Below are 18,218 nucleotides of genomic sequence, written 5' to 3' on the forward strand. Positions count from 1 at the left end.
AGGTGTGAAAAAAAAACTTTGAAAAGGGTTTATTTATTATAATCCACTGACCAATTAGTTCTGTGAAAATGAAAATTAGGCAGAATATATTATTTATTTCAATATTCATTTAGCAGCAGCTAGTAAAAAGAAACAAAAACTTCTTAGCAATAGTCTTATTTAGTTCAAAAGAGAATTTAAATTAGGTGTACAATATAATGAAGTTGGCTTAGCAAAAGTTAACACTGAACTGTTCAGCTCATTTATTTATGGGAAGGGCGTAAAAAAAAAAAAGCAGTTCAACCATATTTGGTTTATAGCAATGTTGTCTTTATTCTAATTTCCAATAAACAGAGAATATATCAGTCCCTTATTTGTACAAAAATACCTGAACAGGATACAATGTAGATCCAGGAGCCACAGAGACAGAATGAAGCAAAGCACAATGGGCTTATGTTAAAAAATGATTGCAGTTCATTTGCTCTTTTTCTTTCTCTGAAATGTTTGACTTCAGTTTATGATGACTTCAACCCAACAATAAAACAACCACCTGTTAGTTTGGTTTGCTCCAACACTGCAAGTCACCAAACCCAACAAGACATGTATGTGATGTTGACCTGAAGTTGGGAATTAGTTCCAGTAAGATTACATTTCACAGTCACAGCCAAATGAACGCAATAAATGGACGGATGGCAACTAAGGACTTGTTACTATTTAGAAAGAGGCACCTGCAAGACTTATTTAAGAAAGACAGAATTAAAAAAATTATGCATCTTAAAATAAAGAGTATATGGACAAAGAAATGCACAATCCTCTTGAGCTACAGCATATAACTGCACTACTTGTGATGAAAGTATACAAAAGCTACTACGAATATCCCCACGGGTTAAGATTTAGAGCGTCCATGTGAGTGGGTGTGTGTGAACTTGATGAAAACTCACTGGTGTTAGGTGTGGAAGTACCAAACATGTACTGGAGTGTTTTCTTGAGGCAAAAAGTAAAATAAACCAGAAATGATGAGAGGGGATATTCAAAACATGCATTTGTTTGTTTTTCTAAAACAAAATGGCATTAAAATTGGATGCTAGCAGAGTTGAAGACTCTTACAGCCTGTCAGCTTATTCACACAAATGATGTTCAGAAATTTGACACATGCCAAAAGTCCAGTTTGATTTTTTTAAAATTAAAAATGATTTAATTTAATACTGTGGTATATTCTTTTTATAGATATATTTATATATTTTTATATAAAAGGTTTTTTATGGTAAACCAAAAAAAAAAAAACACACACCAAAACGTAAACATACAATCAAATAATGAGAAAAGGACAAAATAAATCATTAATTTTACATGGTATTATGAGCAAAAGCATAACACCCCATACATAGTGATCTGTGACCTAGGTACAGTGTTAGATCTACTTCTCCATAGCTTCACATACTTAGAAAACAGATGATACTTTTTTCTGGTTTATTCAAATAACTGAACTTGTGTAAAGGATTGCATTGGAGTACAGTGATTAAAAAGGAAGGGTGGTGGAAAGGATGGCGATCCTTCCCCAATGACCAAGAGTGACATGGCTCCCACTCTGAAAGACATTTAAGAAGCTCAGCAGAGGACTGGGAATGTTGGGAGAAACCTCCAGCCTGGTCTCCAGTCTGCTCTACATCCACAGCCTCACTTTACTAAACCCAACCAACAAGCAGTGTTCCTCATACTGTTTGTAAAAGGGGAAGAATGAATATAACAGTCTAGCCAAAAAACACACACACACATATTCACAACAGGTTCATAGCTTAAAGGCTGGACACGGGTTTGGGGGTGGGGGTGGGGTGGTTCAAGCATTTTCCAATTCTGGTAGCAAGTCCAGTCTGACTGGAAAGGCCTGACTGGTAGAGCGAAGAGCTGGTGAGTGTGTAAAGTTGTGCAATTGAGTGGTGACGGCACTGCCTTGCATGTCAATAATATTTGGATAGAATTTAGTTAGGCATGTAGAAAGTCCAAGTGACTATTATTCCTATGTGTAGGTACAGTCATGGCCAAAGTTAGAACATTTAAAAGAAAATCAACTTAGATCACCCTACAACCACTTTGAGTGTGTTTTTAATGTTTTTGTAGCATCTGAAAAAAGTAACACTAACTATAATTCATATGTGCCGATTCTATTTAAACTCATTTTTAGTGACTGCTACAGTGTTTTTTTGTCACCACTAGGGGGCTTAATTTGTCATCATTATCAAAGAAAATACAATAAACCAAAAAAGAATAAAAAAAAACAAACAGAACATACAATTAAATTACAAGAGCATGCTACATTTTATTATGATAGTCTAATCTTTTTTATCACTTTTTTCTAGTCTTTTTTTCTTAATTTTCTGTTTCGTCACAACTTTGAGCATTTTGTTTAATCCCACTGCCTTATTTCTCAATTTTTTATTCTTTTTTCTTCCTCACAGAGATATGCACCTATTTGCTTTGTGAAGTATGTCAATAGACCAGCAGTGAATAAGGCATACTTATATCTGCCCCTGTACTTTAACATATAAAAGCAATGAATTATAATACCAATATTATAATAATATATAATACCAATCTATAATACCAATATTGTATATAATGACTGTAATAAAAGGCTTTCATTTCAATAGTTACCAAAAAGAATTGAGCCAAGTAATTTCGGGCTGAAATTTATGAAAACTGGCCATTATTTTTTTTATAACAACAGAAACTACCATGGATTATTTAGTCTAATCACTAAACTGAAACGCAGATATTCGGCTTATACACGTAATTTTAAAAGGAACAAAGTAGCAAATAATTACAACTGTGAAGTGGAAATAAAATATTTGGCATTTCTGATATAAGAAAAAACAATCTTAAGTTGCCTGTACTAAATACTGATTAATTTTGTATTCAACAGGGCAATTAAGCAATTCTAGGCAGTGGTCCTACTAAAAATGCAACCTAAGCACACAATGGCTACGTCTGCCTCGGTCTGATGGATTTATTTACATGTGAGAGTTTTAAAGTGGCTGTTCAATCAAGTTTCAAGAAAAAAAGCCCTTGGTGCTCAAACGTGTGGCACTGACACCACTGATGTTTAACATGCACACTAAATGTAAAAACTCCCTAAAGCTGTTGGATAGATGGACATAGTATTACGTTTAACCCTGATGCAATATTGCCTCACCAGTGCCTGTTTTCCAAATTACGTTCAGAGGTTTGTCCTCTTTTTTTTTTCTTTTTTTTTTTAATTTCTAAGAAATTGACATAGTTTGAAAAATATTTGCTTTCTTGCGGAAAGTAAGATGTTTAGTAGACACCATTGTCTTATCCTGTGTGTAGTTAAAACAATACTCAGTGTGGCAACCCAACATATAAATGTTGAAGATTAACACTTTAAGTTCACGACTCAAGACAATTTGTTGTCTGTGTGGTAAATATGAAGCTGCTGTACAGCCCTCAGCCAGCTAGCTTTAGCTTAGCTTAGCACAGCTTATCTTAGTGTAGCTTACTTTGGCTTAGCCACTATTAGCTCAGCATAGCTTAAGTTAGCATAGATCAGTGGTCCCCAAACTGGGGGGCAGGACCCCTAAGTGGGGGCCTAGAGTTATAATGGGGAGGGGGGGGGGGGGGGGGGGGGGGGGGCGCTTTTCTGCACTGCTAGCAAAACATGGACAAATTTGTAAAACTACTAATGGACAAATGATGATGAATCAACAACAGAGATTTCAACTACCAGAAAAAGATATCGGGCATGGGGAGGGGGGGCTTGACATTGTTGTTGTGGATGAAAGGGGGGCCCTGCAGAAAACGTTTGGGAAACACTGGCATTAAGTTTGCATTGCTTAAATTAGCGAAGCGTAGCTAGGTCAGATTACGTTTGTTTATTAGGCCTAAAATAACCAAGAAAATTACAGATTCAAGAAAAGGAGGTGAAGGGAAAGAAAAAAAGAAAAAAAAAGAAAATTCCATGATTAAAGGAGTTAACAAAAACTGGAAATTCTTGGATAAATAAACTTGTTAGAAGAAAAAAAAATGGCATGGCTTTTTTCCCCATTAATTTAATAATTTATCTTACCATTTTAACCCATTAATCTAGAATTAAATCATTCCTTTAAATCTAAATTTGGTAGCTTCATATTTAGCATACAGATACACCTATAAAAAGTGGTATAAGAAAGCAAATAAAATTATTTCCCAAAATCTTGCACCATCCTTCAAACATAATGGTTCACATATTCACCCTTGATGTTTTTCCATCACGTTAAAATCCCAAATATGCAACTATGTGCATTTTAAGATAGTTTCTTCAATTTCATACACAAGGCTCACAATTTTCACTTAAGGCAAGTGAAGCCTCAGTTGACTGTTTATGCACCGTCAACTGAGCTCACATTTCAAGTCATTTGTTCAAATTTTATATTTAAAATTAAAATAAAACAAAACAAAAAAAGAAAAGTTATGAGAGTGCTTTTGTTGCTTTGTACGAGGGAACAGTGGTCAGAATCCGAACTTGACAGCTCCAACCCAAAATCAGAATGATTAAATGTGCAAGCACTGAACTCAGATCAGACTTAGGAAAGAAAAACATTCAAAGACAAATTCACCAACAAATATAACCCTTTCCATTAAAAAAACAATAACTGAAAAGGTAGAAGCTTGTGGGTGGACACACTTTTCAGGAGTCTATCACACAGTCTTCCTCCTCTTCCTCACAATTTTTCAGGTGCTGCATGTGGTTCAAAGCACATACCTTAATATTTGGGGTAGCGTAGCCTTGTTAGTACGAGCTACACAGAAATACAATACGTTTCTAAACCTTTCTGAAAAGCACTGCATACTCAGCTGTTACTCTGTGCTTCCATACCGTAATCCAATCAGCGCTGGTGGGTATTCACTTGCATGCTATTCAGACAGACTGAAGGAGGAAGAGGAGGCAGCTTCATGTAGCTAAAGAGCTGTCGTCTGTCCGCCCAGGAGTGCAAAACTAGTTCTGCATTGAATCAACAGTAATAAAACAGCAATAAAATGACATCAAGTAATCAACTCTACAAGAGAGGCTTGTTACGGCCTTCCTGATAAACATTCCTCTGTCCTTTCAGCAAACCCTCGCCACTGCTTTGCTCATCTTGCCTTTAGTTATTCTTTCCTCTCTCCCAAAATGTTCTCTGAGCTTGTGTGGAGGAGTAATCGGGGTTACACTAAGCGACTGTCGGCCAGGACGTGGCAGAGACATCACGTCGAGCCGGCTAAGTTGTTGGAGGGAGGGACAGGGTGTCAGCTTATCCAGACTGGACTGCACAGGTTAAGAAACTCCTGGATCAAGTTTGATAGGACCCAGAGAGGTTCCCGTCCATCCCTGATGATCAATGAGGAAGTCAGAGGGTGGCGCCCCCTGCCCGCCTCATAGGCGAGGGTGGGGCGGGCACCACAGCTTATCAGGCCTGGAAGATGGGGGTGGGGGGACTGATGGGTATGAAGAACCATGGGCACAGAGGGATCCATCAAAAAGACCTGCACACCTGCTGTAAAGATGTTCCTACAGCAGTCCATTGTTTTCAGAACATAAAATGTTTCTCCATGATCAGAAAGGCAATGACAAATCAACCGAATCTCAAGGACAACATCATGAGTTGAGCAAATGCTGAGCTCACAATCTGCAACACTTGGACTGTCCTAATGGTTCTCATTTAAACACCAAAACAGCGATAAGGTGGAGAAAAGCACGGCGCACTGGGGACATCAAACCTCCCATGGCTGGCTGCTGAGTTGGTCACATCCTCGAAACATGGCGTTACTTATCTCCTCAACCTCATCGTGTCGGTGAGGGAAGGGTGCATGAGAGCAAGGAGGGGTGGGGGGATCTCGGGGTGGGAGGTGTGCAAAAAATGGGGTGGTGGTGTTGGATGGGGGGAGGTGGGGGGGAGTGTCACAAGGCCACAGCGGTACAGGGGTGTTTGAGCTTGCAGGGCAGCACTCCTCTGTTGAGCTGGTAGAACTCCACCAGGTGGATCAGGTCTGTGAACTTGGTGGCACCATCATCAAGGCTGAAGAACACCTGACCGTCTTCCTCGCACTTCCAGCCAGGAGAAAAAGTAGTAGACAGTTAGCAACCACACAGCAAATATGACAAGATTTTCTACCAAAGTTTAACTTCAATGCCAGTCAAATCACCAAAGCCCTACTAGCAGAAACAATGGTTGATGGTCATAACACCCCAAAGCCTCCTGTAGCTGCCAGACTACGATGCAAATCAAACTAAAACTTGGAGCCTGACGAGATCTGAATGAGACTCTAGCTCCGGAGATGTGTGTATTTCATTTCCCTTAAACTGAAACTGACCGGGGTCTTAGGTTGAAAATGATCCGTTGCATTGTCAGTTATTCTGGGCAGAAACCAAAGTATTACATCCCTGTGAAATGGATCACGGAAATGGCAATCAGTATTATATAATCTGTTGTGCCTTTTTGTTACTCCAAGCAAAGACTTGGTCTTACTTTACATCTCTGCTGCCATTACTATTTTTTTTTCTAGAATTAAGAAGCCAACCCTTTGCTTCTTTTGTGTATGTACTAGAGCGGCCATGTGATGCCTTTTCAGGAGTGTTACAGTTGAAGAATATCTCTAAAACCGTAAGTGTTCATCTGGATGTAGATACCATACCAACTGTATAAAAATAAAAACATCAAACAGCTAAAACACTAAAACCAATTAAAACAAATAAGGAAAAAAAAGTCTCGATGAGGTTGAAAGCCAAAGAATAAAGATGGGTTTCAAGACGAGTTTTAAAAGTTGACAGTGAAGATAGGTTTGAAATGAAGTTGGTGAATGTTAGCACGCATTGTTTAAGTGTATGAAAATCTACAAATTGTAACTTTGATCCTCTAAATCTTTTTCAAGCACTAACATTATGCAAAATTTCAATATGTATATAACGTTTTATTGTGATATTCACTTTTTGTGATCTCACAAGAACTTTCTGCTCAACAGCAGGAAGTATACAATAACTGTATTTGTGATGAACTGGAACTTTATGCAAATTTAAGAATTTAAAAAAAATAAAGCTGACGCAGATGTGGGAGAATTCTATTTTAAAATCCAAGAAACAAGCAAACAGAAAAATCTTTGGCATTGATGTTAAGGGATGTTGACAGGAGCGTTTAATAGATCCTGTTTGCTGTGTGCACGCAGCTACACTGAGGGACTTTTTGTAAAGAATTCAGTTTTCCTGAACAGAAAAACTGGATGAGGATGAGAAGCTTTGTGGACAATTATTTTTATTAAAAGGTGGATTTATATATTTCTTGTATATTATATAGATTCTTGTAGGAGCAGGGACTTATATGTTATTGTATAACTTGACTGACCGGTAGGATCTGGAAGTGCTTGATCTTCTGGTGGTGGCACAAAGTGAGCACGAATGCCTTGGGATTACTCTGGCTGTCCCGCAACAGGAACAATCTGATGAAAGTGAAACATGAAGAGAAAGGATTAAACAACTATGATTTCACACAGGCTATGATTCAAACGCTTGATGAAAGAAGTGAGAAGTCTTTGTTTTAATCTGCTGAGAGAAGGCTGAGATGTGATGCTGATGAGGCAAAAAGCCCCGGCAGTTTTGGTCATATTAACAAAATAGTCTTTCTTAGCTATTTTTTTTTCTTACAAAATACCATAAAACAAATTCTTCACACCAACCTGCAGCCCTTTTCCCACTCACCCATCTACTTGGCCTTGCTGCATGATCATTTTATGGGCTTCCTCTCTCATGATGCGACCATGGAACCAAACCTGCGTCCTATGGATCACTGACATACAGACATGTTTTGTGAGAAAGATTTTATTTGATTCTATTTATAATTACAAAGCCAACAAAGCCACGGCTTTACTGATTTTGATTTTTGTCTAAGCCAAATTAGAGTGGTGTTAGTGCTTTAGGTGGGAGTACCTGTGCTCAGAGAGGATGGATGCAGGGGGCTGGGGCTGCCCAGGACATTCATACGCTGGCTTCTTTTCTATGAGAAAGAAGTTCAACATTAGATATCATCATATAAAATACACTAGACTCGTGAAATTAGACCAAAGAACACAGAAATTGAATTTGTGTGGAATTATTATTTTCCCCTTTTGTTGAGTAGAGTATGTCCCTGTTTGACCTCTTTCTCCTCCTAGATCCATCCATCCAGCAGACTGGGACTCAGGCTCCACCTACTCACCCTCCAGGTCTGTCCCTCCTCCAGGGCGGCGCTCTGGGCCTCGACAGGGTTGTCGATGACGCGTCCGGTCCGTCCCGAGAAGTCCATGGCAACCAGGGAGTTCTCGGATACACTCCGCTGTTAGGAGGGTGAAAGGATAGGTGGAGGGTGGTGGTAGGTGGGGGAGGGGACAAAGAAGAAATGGGGTTGAGTTGTAGTGATTGGAGGGGGGATGACAAGGGTCAGAGGTCAAACAAGCCAGACACAGTCACTGGAGCATGACAAATCCTGTCTGCACACAGACCCAGTTTAGCCAATCCACAACTGTTCCTCTGAGGAAAAGAACAAGCCTCTGCTGGCTTTCTGGCTTTACTGCTCGAATCATCCGGATCGCTCTGTTTTTATAGCTTATGTTACACACTGCATTTTTTAAAACTGATTTGAATGAAAAATATTTTAGCAGATCAACTATAAATGCATCTAAAACCATATATTTTTTCTTTAAATCTCACATCAAAACCTTCATTTATTACCCTTCGGTAAAACAAAATCTCCAGGGATCCAGCTTCATGTAGAAGTACACATCATCATTTATTTGGTTAACTACAAAACCTGCTTCACAAACCTGATTTGAACTATTTGGTAACTAATGAAGGAAATGCAGTAGCTGATTACTGAAAGCAAAGGCAAGTTGCAGATCCAACGTATCTGCTTTTGGCATTAGGATCATATAATCATATATCATCATGCTTCTCCCCAAAGTTCACACACAGGCCACTTCACAGCAGAAATCTGTCATGTTTCAGCACAATGTTTGCATAGATTGTAAAGACTTGTTACAATCTGTTTTAAGGAGCTTATGATACCTTTTCCAACACCTCTTGGTGTGAGGGGATTAGACTTGTTGTAACACAGCTACAAATGAGAACGAGTTTGCTTCGTGTGTATTTATGTGTGCGCGCATACACATTTATGTGTGTATACGTGTGAGCATTATGTAAATCTACTCAGGGGGGATAAGAAGTTGCGTGTCGGGTCTACTTTGGTTCAGCACAACGGGTGCACGCGTGGAAGCAGTTTTTTTCTTAAGAAAAACCAGGAAATGAGGCAACAGCAGCTGCGAAGTGAAATGGTTTCCATCAGCTAAATATTGGGTCACTTCTGGATTGATTTTGGCTGAGTGGATGCAGTGGAGTTGGGTTAAATTAAGATGTTAGAGCAGATCCTCACCACAGGTGCAGAGAAAGGCGAGACTGCAGACTTCCTCTGCTGGGGCACGTTGTAGTTCTGATACAGGACTATCCCGTACTGTGGAGACATGGAAAAGAGTTATTTAGGTATCTGAAATAAGCACAAACTCAGAACTCTGTTCAGACTTGCAGTGTATGTTTACATTAAAAAAAACAGCTAAGGGTAAAATTATTTCCAACCAACTTCCACTTTAAATCATGATGCATTCACTGTACCTTGGAAATGGGAGGTCAAAATTATACTTGCTCTGCTATTACTTTTAGGGCACCAGAGCTTTTCAAAGAAAATGCTAAATTCTGATTTCAATGATTTTTTTAAATCATTGAAATCAAAATTTCAGCTTCAGGTTGGACAAGTTAGAGAGAAAAATATGCTGTAAATGAGAACAAATGATGAATATGCACCAAAATTTCTGATGGGAGTAAATTTACTGGTCTAGCTTGTACATTGAATCAGAGTTGGCTAATAGCTGAGAAAGTACTTCATCAACAGTGAAAAAGCGTTTCAACATGTTGCGTGCATTCACTGTGCTCTGTATCACTGATTATGAATTCTTCTTCATCAACGTTTAGCCTCCAAAAACTAAAATAAAACACAGTACACAGAGCTGACAGTGTAGCCTACAAGCAACAGGACAATTACAAGGTGATTTATTATCTGTGACTTTAGCATTTTACTTCTCACATGTATGCCTGGGGCCAAACAACCCCTATATTCCCCTGAAAGCAGAAGCACTGCAGAGCTGCAGTTTTTCTGCTTCGATCGCAGCAACTCTAGTCAGTGATAGTGTTTCCATCAGGCATGCTGCGCAGCGTTTCCGAAGCGCACCTGAAGAACCGTGGCGCTAAAATGCGCAGCTGTTCTATTTTTGCTGCTTACCGCTTGGAGACTGTCAATCTAGAGCAAAACAGATCATTCAGGCAGGAAGTCAGTCGATGAAAAGTGAAGTGAATCCAGTTGATTTAAAAAATAAAACACTATGTGCAGACTTTGGATCGCATCAACATTACATCATAACCAGTGGCACGGGTACGAAGCTGTCAGGTGAGAGAGGGTCTCGTGATACTTGACACCATGGACGACCAGATGTTTATCTTGGAGTTATCTTATCTTTTGTATGACAACACACATCCCTACTTCAAAGAAATAAATAGCAAGCATGTGAGACCTGCTCGGACTGGCTAAGTAACCTTCTGGCTTATTGTTCTCTTTAGGTGCACATAAGTGCACCAACTGTTGCGCAACGTTGCAATTCTAGCTTAAATGAGTGAACTGGAGAATCCAGCCACGTCAGAGGTGCTCTGCCTTGAAAGGCTCCTGGTGTGACAAGGTAAGCATGGCGTTACCACCCTGCAGCACCCCTATGTTTGTGGAACAGATGGGTGAGTATGTGAGAAGGAAATGTCCACTTTTTTTTTTTTTTTTTATCAGTTTGGCGTGTGTTATAGTGAGCACCCATGCTTATAATTAACATTTATGTTTGCGTGGTCAGCAAAGCTGCACCACCAGTCTGAAATAAAGCAGACCTTATGGAAGAGAGGCCTAAAGTGGTGAAGTGGTGATGAGCAGCTCATTCTGCTCATTAAGGGTACACTCACACCAGCCATTCTTAATCAAATCCTAGTTTGTTTGTCCAGAAAGTCTGGTTTATTTAAAGAGGTGTGAAAGGTTTGGTTTGTTTGACTAAGTGCATTGTGAAAACAAACTCAGACCAGCTGAATGTTGCAAACCCTAATTGAATACTAAGCCTAGTGAGCTATTAGGTTTGAAAACAACCTCAGAGGCCCTGAAATGAAGCGATGTGGTTGAAAAAGGAGCTGTTGCAGTGTCCTAAAGTGGGTTTTTTGACTAAAGCATCTAATAAGCATGCTTATCAAACATTGGGCTAAATGCCCTTAAGCGGCAAAAACTTCACAGTAATACAACTAAAAGCTACAGGTCAAACCACATCAAAATAAAGTAGAAGCTTTACTTTGAGCAGTCTGAAGGCAGTCATCCAGCAGGTCCTGCTCTGTTCGTCCTCTGCACACAGCATCTTTAACTCTTTACAGTCACTCCTCACTTTGCTGGGCTGTGGACCAAACAGAAGGCAGAGGGGAATTAAATAATGAGACACACATCATGAAGCTAAACACAGTCCCGTCTCTTGCTGTGGTTTCCAGACACCTTCAAAGATGATGTTATATAAACAAGACTGACAAGTCACAGGCTTGCAGTAGCACAGGTTCATGGTCTTAACGGGTTTCAGTGATTTTGTCTTCAAGTTAAATCCAAACTATTATTGTTTCCAACAGAACTGATTTTAGATAGATTTTTTACAAGTTTATTTATAAATCCATCTTAAATAACATTAAAACTACAAGTACCAGCATCCCAGGACAGGCTTTTCCCAGCCCCTGTCCTTCCACCAGTAAGGAGGACATCAGACACACAAACCCCTACAGACAATTTAATTTATGTCACCATAACAACAATCCACCCCCCTGCCCTCCAAACCAGCAAGTAAAATCTGTTACCCAATCCTGCGCAGTCTTCCCCGCTGACAGCATCTTACATGCCAGTTATCTAAGTGCATATGTGTGTGTGTGTGTGTGTGTGTGTGTGTGTGTGTGCACGTTTAATAGAGAGGTGAGGAGGTTAGTCGGGCCAGATTCCCTGTAACATCCCAGCTTATCCCACTGGGCTTATCCCAGATCAGCAGGTGACAAACCACAGATAACGCCTGGAGTGGTAGACAGTGCCGAGTGTGTGTTTAAATCCCTGCTGGCCAGGGTTAACCTTTGTGTCCTCTGCCACAGACACACACATGATTCAACGTAAGTCGAGAAGCAGCAGGCTCTCCTGTTATGAAGTGGTTTGAATAAAGATCGCAGCCGGACTACAGCCAGGCAGACGCCTCGGGGGGGATTACTCTGTTTTACTGCTTCTTTTTATGGAAGTTTTACTTTATAGTATTTACCAAGATCCCTATAACCTAAAAATGGAAATGGAAAAAATATAATATACATTACCCTGATGCAAAACTGGTAGTCTGTAGGAGCGTTGTGAAGTTTTCTGCCTGTGATGATGGTGAAGATGTTACTGTCTTCCAGATCAGACAGCAGCTGCAGGTGTCTGGGTTCCTGTTTAGTAGAGAGAAACAAAGAAGTCAGCACATAAGAGGCAAAAAGTTAATAAAGTTCTACAAGAACTAAAAAATCAACTATTACTATATAGACTAAATCTGTTAGTTCAAATACTAAACTATCAATTTAATGTCATCAGACCTGTCTCAGAACTAAGGCAGCTGTATTTAATACCTTGGATGTTCCTTTAGTCGAGTAATAGAGGCCAGAACGTCGCAGGAACATGTAGAGCTTCTTCCAGGACTTGCGTCCAGGCTCCTTTACATAAAGATAGCCCTGGATTTCTGGACAGCTGCTCGGGTTCAGAAAGTTCTAGTGGAAGAAATGACACAAAAACACCATTTATAGGGAATACCGCTGCAACAGAGCTGGATGGAAGTTTTAAAAAAAAAAAAAAAAAAAAAAAAAAAAAAACTGAGCTTTTAATACCAATCAGCTGGAAAATGTATGTGGATAAATATCCAAAACTAAAACAAAAGCTATTCTGTGAATCAGGCCTTCTTTTTTTTAACCACACAGAACTGGACAACAGGATTAAGTTGACATGTGGACCAATCAGAGAAGACGATGGGGAGTATTTCTTACAGGACATGAGATGTTGCAGAAATGTACTGTATGAGAAAAATAATGTGATTTGGCTACATGAAAATAAATATGCACCCTCTTTTAGCAGATCATCATTGAAACTTTTCCCATTGAGATTTTTCATTATTTACTGCTCTGATATGGTGGACTTTACATCCCAAATGTTTATGCAACTTCAGACTAAATAAAAGTGTAAAGCAGTTTCAACCAAGAGAATATTAACATGAATCTTCTGCCACTGATTTACTAACATTAAAACAATGCTTGAACATGCTAATTACCTAATTTGCTGATTTGCATAATTTTCCAAATGACAAAGCTGAAGATTTACATTTCATTTTGTCGATGTGCTAGTCAAAAGTTACTCCTGCAGGAATTAGGAGATCACAAAAAGAAAGTTCCTTTGCAGTTGCATATTTTTTTTTCTTTATGCTGATGATGTATCGTTTTATTTACCTGTTGTACTTTTAACATTTTAACCTTGTATTTTTAACATCTTCCACAGACAATGGATAGAAATTAGCCTTTGGCAAAAATCCAGGGTGTTTACGTAGCATGATTTTTAATATTGCACATTAACAATAATTTTTCCTTCCAAACAAACTATAAACTAAAACTAAATTTTTTTTTTACAGGGAACAACTACGTACAGGCTAAATATTGTTAAATTTATCCAGTTTGTTGCAATTGTGCAATCCCAAACTATTAACACAAATTTAGCTAAATCAGCTCAAATTTGGCACAATTTTGTGAAATCTCTGCAACTTTAAGATTCAAGAGATAGAAGATTCAACTTTACTTTTTTAACGTGCAGACATGTGAAGGACATTTTTTTAATGAAAAAATGTAAAAATTATTATTAAACCAATTTCTGGTGTTTTTGGAAGAAAAAAACTTTTTGAAATTCTACAAAAACATCTGGCCTTTTAGGTTGCAACAATCAAAGAAATTCTGCGACATCCTGACAATCACATGATTAATTCATAATTTAAATTGCCTGTACTTATTTAAAAATTTTCTATCTTATCAGATGATATTCATATATAATTAATCATTTCACTAAATTATTCTAAAGAGTGTAACCACCAATGCATCAATAAAAAACCTTCTTACAGAAATTAATAAGGTGACCGTCTCATTTCCATCACTGTCAACCATTTTGGATTTGTCATACAATATCTTAGTCTGACAAATAATGAAATGCACAATGATTCACTAATAAGGAGGAGCACCTCCTTATTAAAAAAAGAAAGAAAAAGGAGATGGACACTAATGAAAATCATGCACGAAAAGGCTAGAGAGATTAAGTGTTGGATTAAATTAAGACTGAGGAAACAGTCGTTTACATGTGCACGATCCATTACCGAGTCATTGCCTCACCTGTAAGAGCTGTGACGGAGGGATTGAGCCATCAGACTCCTGACACCAAGCCACCATCTGTTCTGGGAAAAAGTTCTGGAAGGAAATAACCCGCAGAGTTACAATTAGTGACAGAGAAAGGGACAAAGCAAGAGACAGGCACTGGAAACCACTTAGAGCTTGTGCAAGCCAAGAGTGTGGTAGCATCTTTTTTTGCAAAGTACATCTCTTAAACTGTGTTTGTGTATCTCTCTCTCTCTCTGTGTGTGTGTGTGTGATGGGCACAAGGATTCAAAAACAAAGTGGTGGGGAGAGAGCTGGCACTCCAGCCCAGAAGTAGATGCAGTATGATCTCACCCGCTGATGTAATCTCCTTTAGCTAGCAGCACCACTCTTAGCATGATTGACAGGCCGCGGCAAGCACTCTGGTGTTTTACTGTGCTCATTACCACAGAGCTGAGGTCACCTGCTGGCTCTGACACACACCTAAATCACCACGGCAGTAATGTCATCCTACGCCCAGCCAGCACACAGCAGCAGAGCCCCAAGCTGAGTCCACATCACCAAAAGATGCCACGCAAGAGGGCTAATGTTGATTAGCTCTGGCCTTCTCCAGAAGAAAAACTGCTTTTCAGGTTACATTGGAGCTGAAGCTCATCCAAGGAAACGTTAAAGTTGTTAATGAAATGTGGTAACACAGTCTCAAAATTAAAAAAAAAAAAAAAAAAAAAAAAAAAGGGGGGGGGGGGGGGGGGGTAAAATAGAGCAAATAAAGAGCAGGCTGACAAATAAAAACAATAATTAAATGTCAGCTGACTCTAAATCTGGTTAATTCTCAGATAAATTTAGCATGTCACATATTTAGTTCAGAGTGCAGCATGCATCACAGTGGCATCAGTTCAAAAGCTTATGCAATGTCACAAAATTAACTTCTATAGAGATGATTTCATATACTTTTCTGCCAAAATATTGTACTGATGATCAAAGAAGGAGTCTTTCAACCACATCCAAAACATTCTCAACTGGATGAATGTCCTGACTTTGTGGTGGGCAATCCATGTGTGAAAATTATGTCTCAAGCTCCCTGAGCCACTCTCTCTATTTGAACCCAGTAAATCCTGGCATTTATCATCTGGGAATATGTCTACGCCATCAAAGAGGAAAGAAAAACTGATGGTAAAACCTGATTTAGCTTCACTGATGAGTGTATTTTTTTAAGCCTGCAGTTCAGTCCCAATACCTTAAGTTCTCTTCACATTGTACATGTGGAAATTTTACTTGTACTATTACTGATCTGAGTTATACAGTAGATTTTTTTTCAAGCCAATTTCTTTAAATGTTTATTGACAATCTCTTAAGATTTTCTTTTAGCCACATTTCTTCCATTAAGATGCCTGTTATATTTAACCAACACAGCTTGTAAATTAATTAAATACCTTTTAACCAGCATTGTTTTTGGGTGTGGCATGACCTCAAAGGCAGCATTACATGTTACAGTCAGAATCTGATCCAGAATATGAAGTTAAACAGCATAACAAACCACCATAGCAAATGTTACAGCAGGACATCTCTGTTTGGTAAATATGTCTATTAGCTGCAGTTGAGCAACATTACGGATTATATTGTCTTTAACCCTGCACATGTATTATTCTGTACACTCCCATTTAATACGTTGCCAAAGTGGGAAGTGTAGTAATATGCCAGCTGAGGCCGACTGCTTTCAAGACACAAAAATAATGTCCTTTACACATTTGTGACTTGATGCTATCATGCTAATTGTTTCTGTTTGTACACAATGGTGCACAGAGGGTTGGTCAATGTAAACCATGGCTGCTTGTGTGAGTAATTCCATGTTTCTGAGGAGTTGTAGAAACAACACATGGATACTTTTGGTCTCCCAGTAAACATTTGTGCAAGTGGTGGCATTCAGGTTCATGGCAGCTGTCATCTGGTTCGCTCGTTCTGCTAACGACTAGCGTCTGGGGAAAAGTAGCAGTCTACCTGGACAGGGTTGAGCGAGAGAGCGTCTGATGGCAGCAGGGAATCAACCACTGGCTTCTGTCACCTGCTTGTTCGCTCCATCCTGTCCAGGTTTGTGGTTAGTGCCCGCTCAGCAGGACAAAGTGAGCTAACAGTTAGCATCTGCTTGTTCATCTTTGTTAAGCGGACCCCAGCTGCTGCTGTCCCTCAACTGGCCTCTTTTTGTGGTTTTTGATAGCTTTTTACTTCATACAGCCCAGGCTATAGCCATACAGTCCTTTCCTGCAACAGTAAAGAGTTGTTCCTTGTAGCGCAAACACTTTAGCTTTTTAAATGTGCTTTTGAAGGATAATGAACAATGACGTGATGGTGGCCAGGCTGTAGAAATAAAGTCTTTGGAGTGAGAGTTTGCAACTAGCGGATAAATTGAGTTCCTGCAGCATAAAAATACTAAAACACGCTTCTTTGTCTGAGCATGTGTGATCTTTAATGTGATAATATATTGTTTTACACTGCAGATAAGCTAGAAAACACAGAAAATCACACTGTATTTTTACCCTAACTGACCCCAACTGCATCATTTAAGGTAAAAATAACAGCAAATAGATATAAATGGCTCAATCTAAGATAAAAATGTAACAGTTATTTTAGTAAAATGATTAAATACCAATAGAAACATGATTGATTATATATAAACTTTCTCTATAATTTATCTTTGATTTTGTTACATGCTGCACCTTTAAACAAAAGACAATTTAGCAAATGAAGCAACTTATTGAAAGCATTTTTACTGCATCCTCAGTAGGAAATTAACCACTTACTATGTTGAAATTAAAATATTTGTTTATTTGGGCTCAAAAAGACAACAGAAAATTTACTAAAATAACCAGCAAATGATCAGCAAAGAGCATGGAGTTTAAAATCAGAATACTTACATAAAAAGTTATTTCCAGAATTAAAAGCTATCTCCTCCATCACAACTAATAAGGTATTACCTCATCATCATGAGATCTTAGTTTGCATCCCCTGTGCACTTACACACTAACAAGACATTACCATGTGTGTGTATATATATATATATATATATATATATATATATATATATATATATATATATATATATATACATTTTTAGAAAAGTAACAATAATGCAAAGGGTAATTTTTTTCTATTTTGACACTTAGACATTTACTAAAATACCAAGAAAGCTAAAGAGGTTTTAATAAGTTCTTTAAATGAGTTGCCTTTTTTGCTACAAGTAAGATTTTGCACGTGTGCAATGCAGCTGGTGATGCAACAACAGCACAAAGTAAACCAACTCTGCCAGTGAAGTAGTAGCCATCTTGGTCCACCTTATCACATGCACCTGCCTCGCTCTTGATTTCTCAACACTATTTGGACTTTGCTGAACCAGAAAGTTAATGACAATCATGTAGCCTGATGATTCAACCAGTGGAGCTTCACAGTGACGCTCCAACCATGAGGCAAATGATGATTCTCTGGAAAAATCATGAGTGTGAATTTTACAACATCTCCATCAGTCGGAGCTGCAGTCGTGTGTTTAGTGCTTACTGACAAATGTTAGTCTGCTGACACACTGACCTAAGATGACGAAACTTTATATCCAACATCAGCACGTTAGCATTGATTTATCGTCATTCATGAGAGTTTAACGTGATGACAGAAGCATCAGCTCAAAGGGCAGCTGTGGTAAGGAGCTGTTTCACTGTGCAGCTGTTGT

At 38.7% G+C, this 18,218-nt stretch overlaps 1 protein-coding gene across 7 annotated transcripts in view; it reads right to left on the reverse strand.

The window, feature by feature from the left end:
- Positions 1–287: 287 nt before the first annotated feature.
- LOC121656464 (growth factor receptor-bound protein 10-like) overlaps positions 288–18,218 on the reverse strand; it is a 53,930-nt gene continuing 35,999 nt past the window's right edge. For all 7 annotated transcript variants that reach the window (XM_042011456.1, XM_042011457.1, XM_042011455.1 and 4 more), the window contains 10 exons: positions 14,519–14,593; positions 12,728–12,865; positions 12,440–12,550; positions 11,401–11,499; positions 9,408–9,485; positions 8,199–8,315; positions 7,931–7,997; positions 7,703–7,790; positions 7,350–7,443; positions 288–6,058 (listed from right to left, as the gene is read on the reverse strand). In XM_042011456.1, the coding sequence (XP_041867390.1) occupies positions 5,912–6,058; positions 7,350–7,443; positions 7,703–7,790; positions 7,931–7,997; positions 8,199–8,315; positions 9,408–9,485; positions 11,401–11,499; positions 12,440–12,550; positions 12,728–12,865; positions 14,519–14,593 (1,014 nt within the window). In that variant the 3' untranslated portion in view covers positions 288–5,911. The remainder of the gene's footprint in view (positions 6,059–7,349; positions 7,444–7,702; positions 7,791–7,930; positions 7,998–8,198; positions 8,316–9,407; positions 9,486–11,400; positions 11,500–12,439; positions 12,551–12,727; positions 12,866–14,518; positions 14,594–18,218) is intronic.

Source organism: Melanotaenia boesemani, chromosome 17 (assembly GCF_017639745.1).
Source record: "Melanotaenia boesemani isolate fMelBoe1 chromosome 17, fMelBoe1.pri, whole genome shotgun sequence".
In the NCBI taxonomy this organism is placed as follows: domain Eukaryota; kingdom Metazoa; phylum Chordata; class Actinopteri; order Atheriniformes; family Melanotaeniidae; genus Melanotaenia; species Melanotaenia boesemani.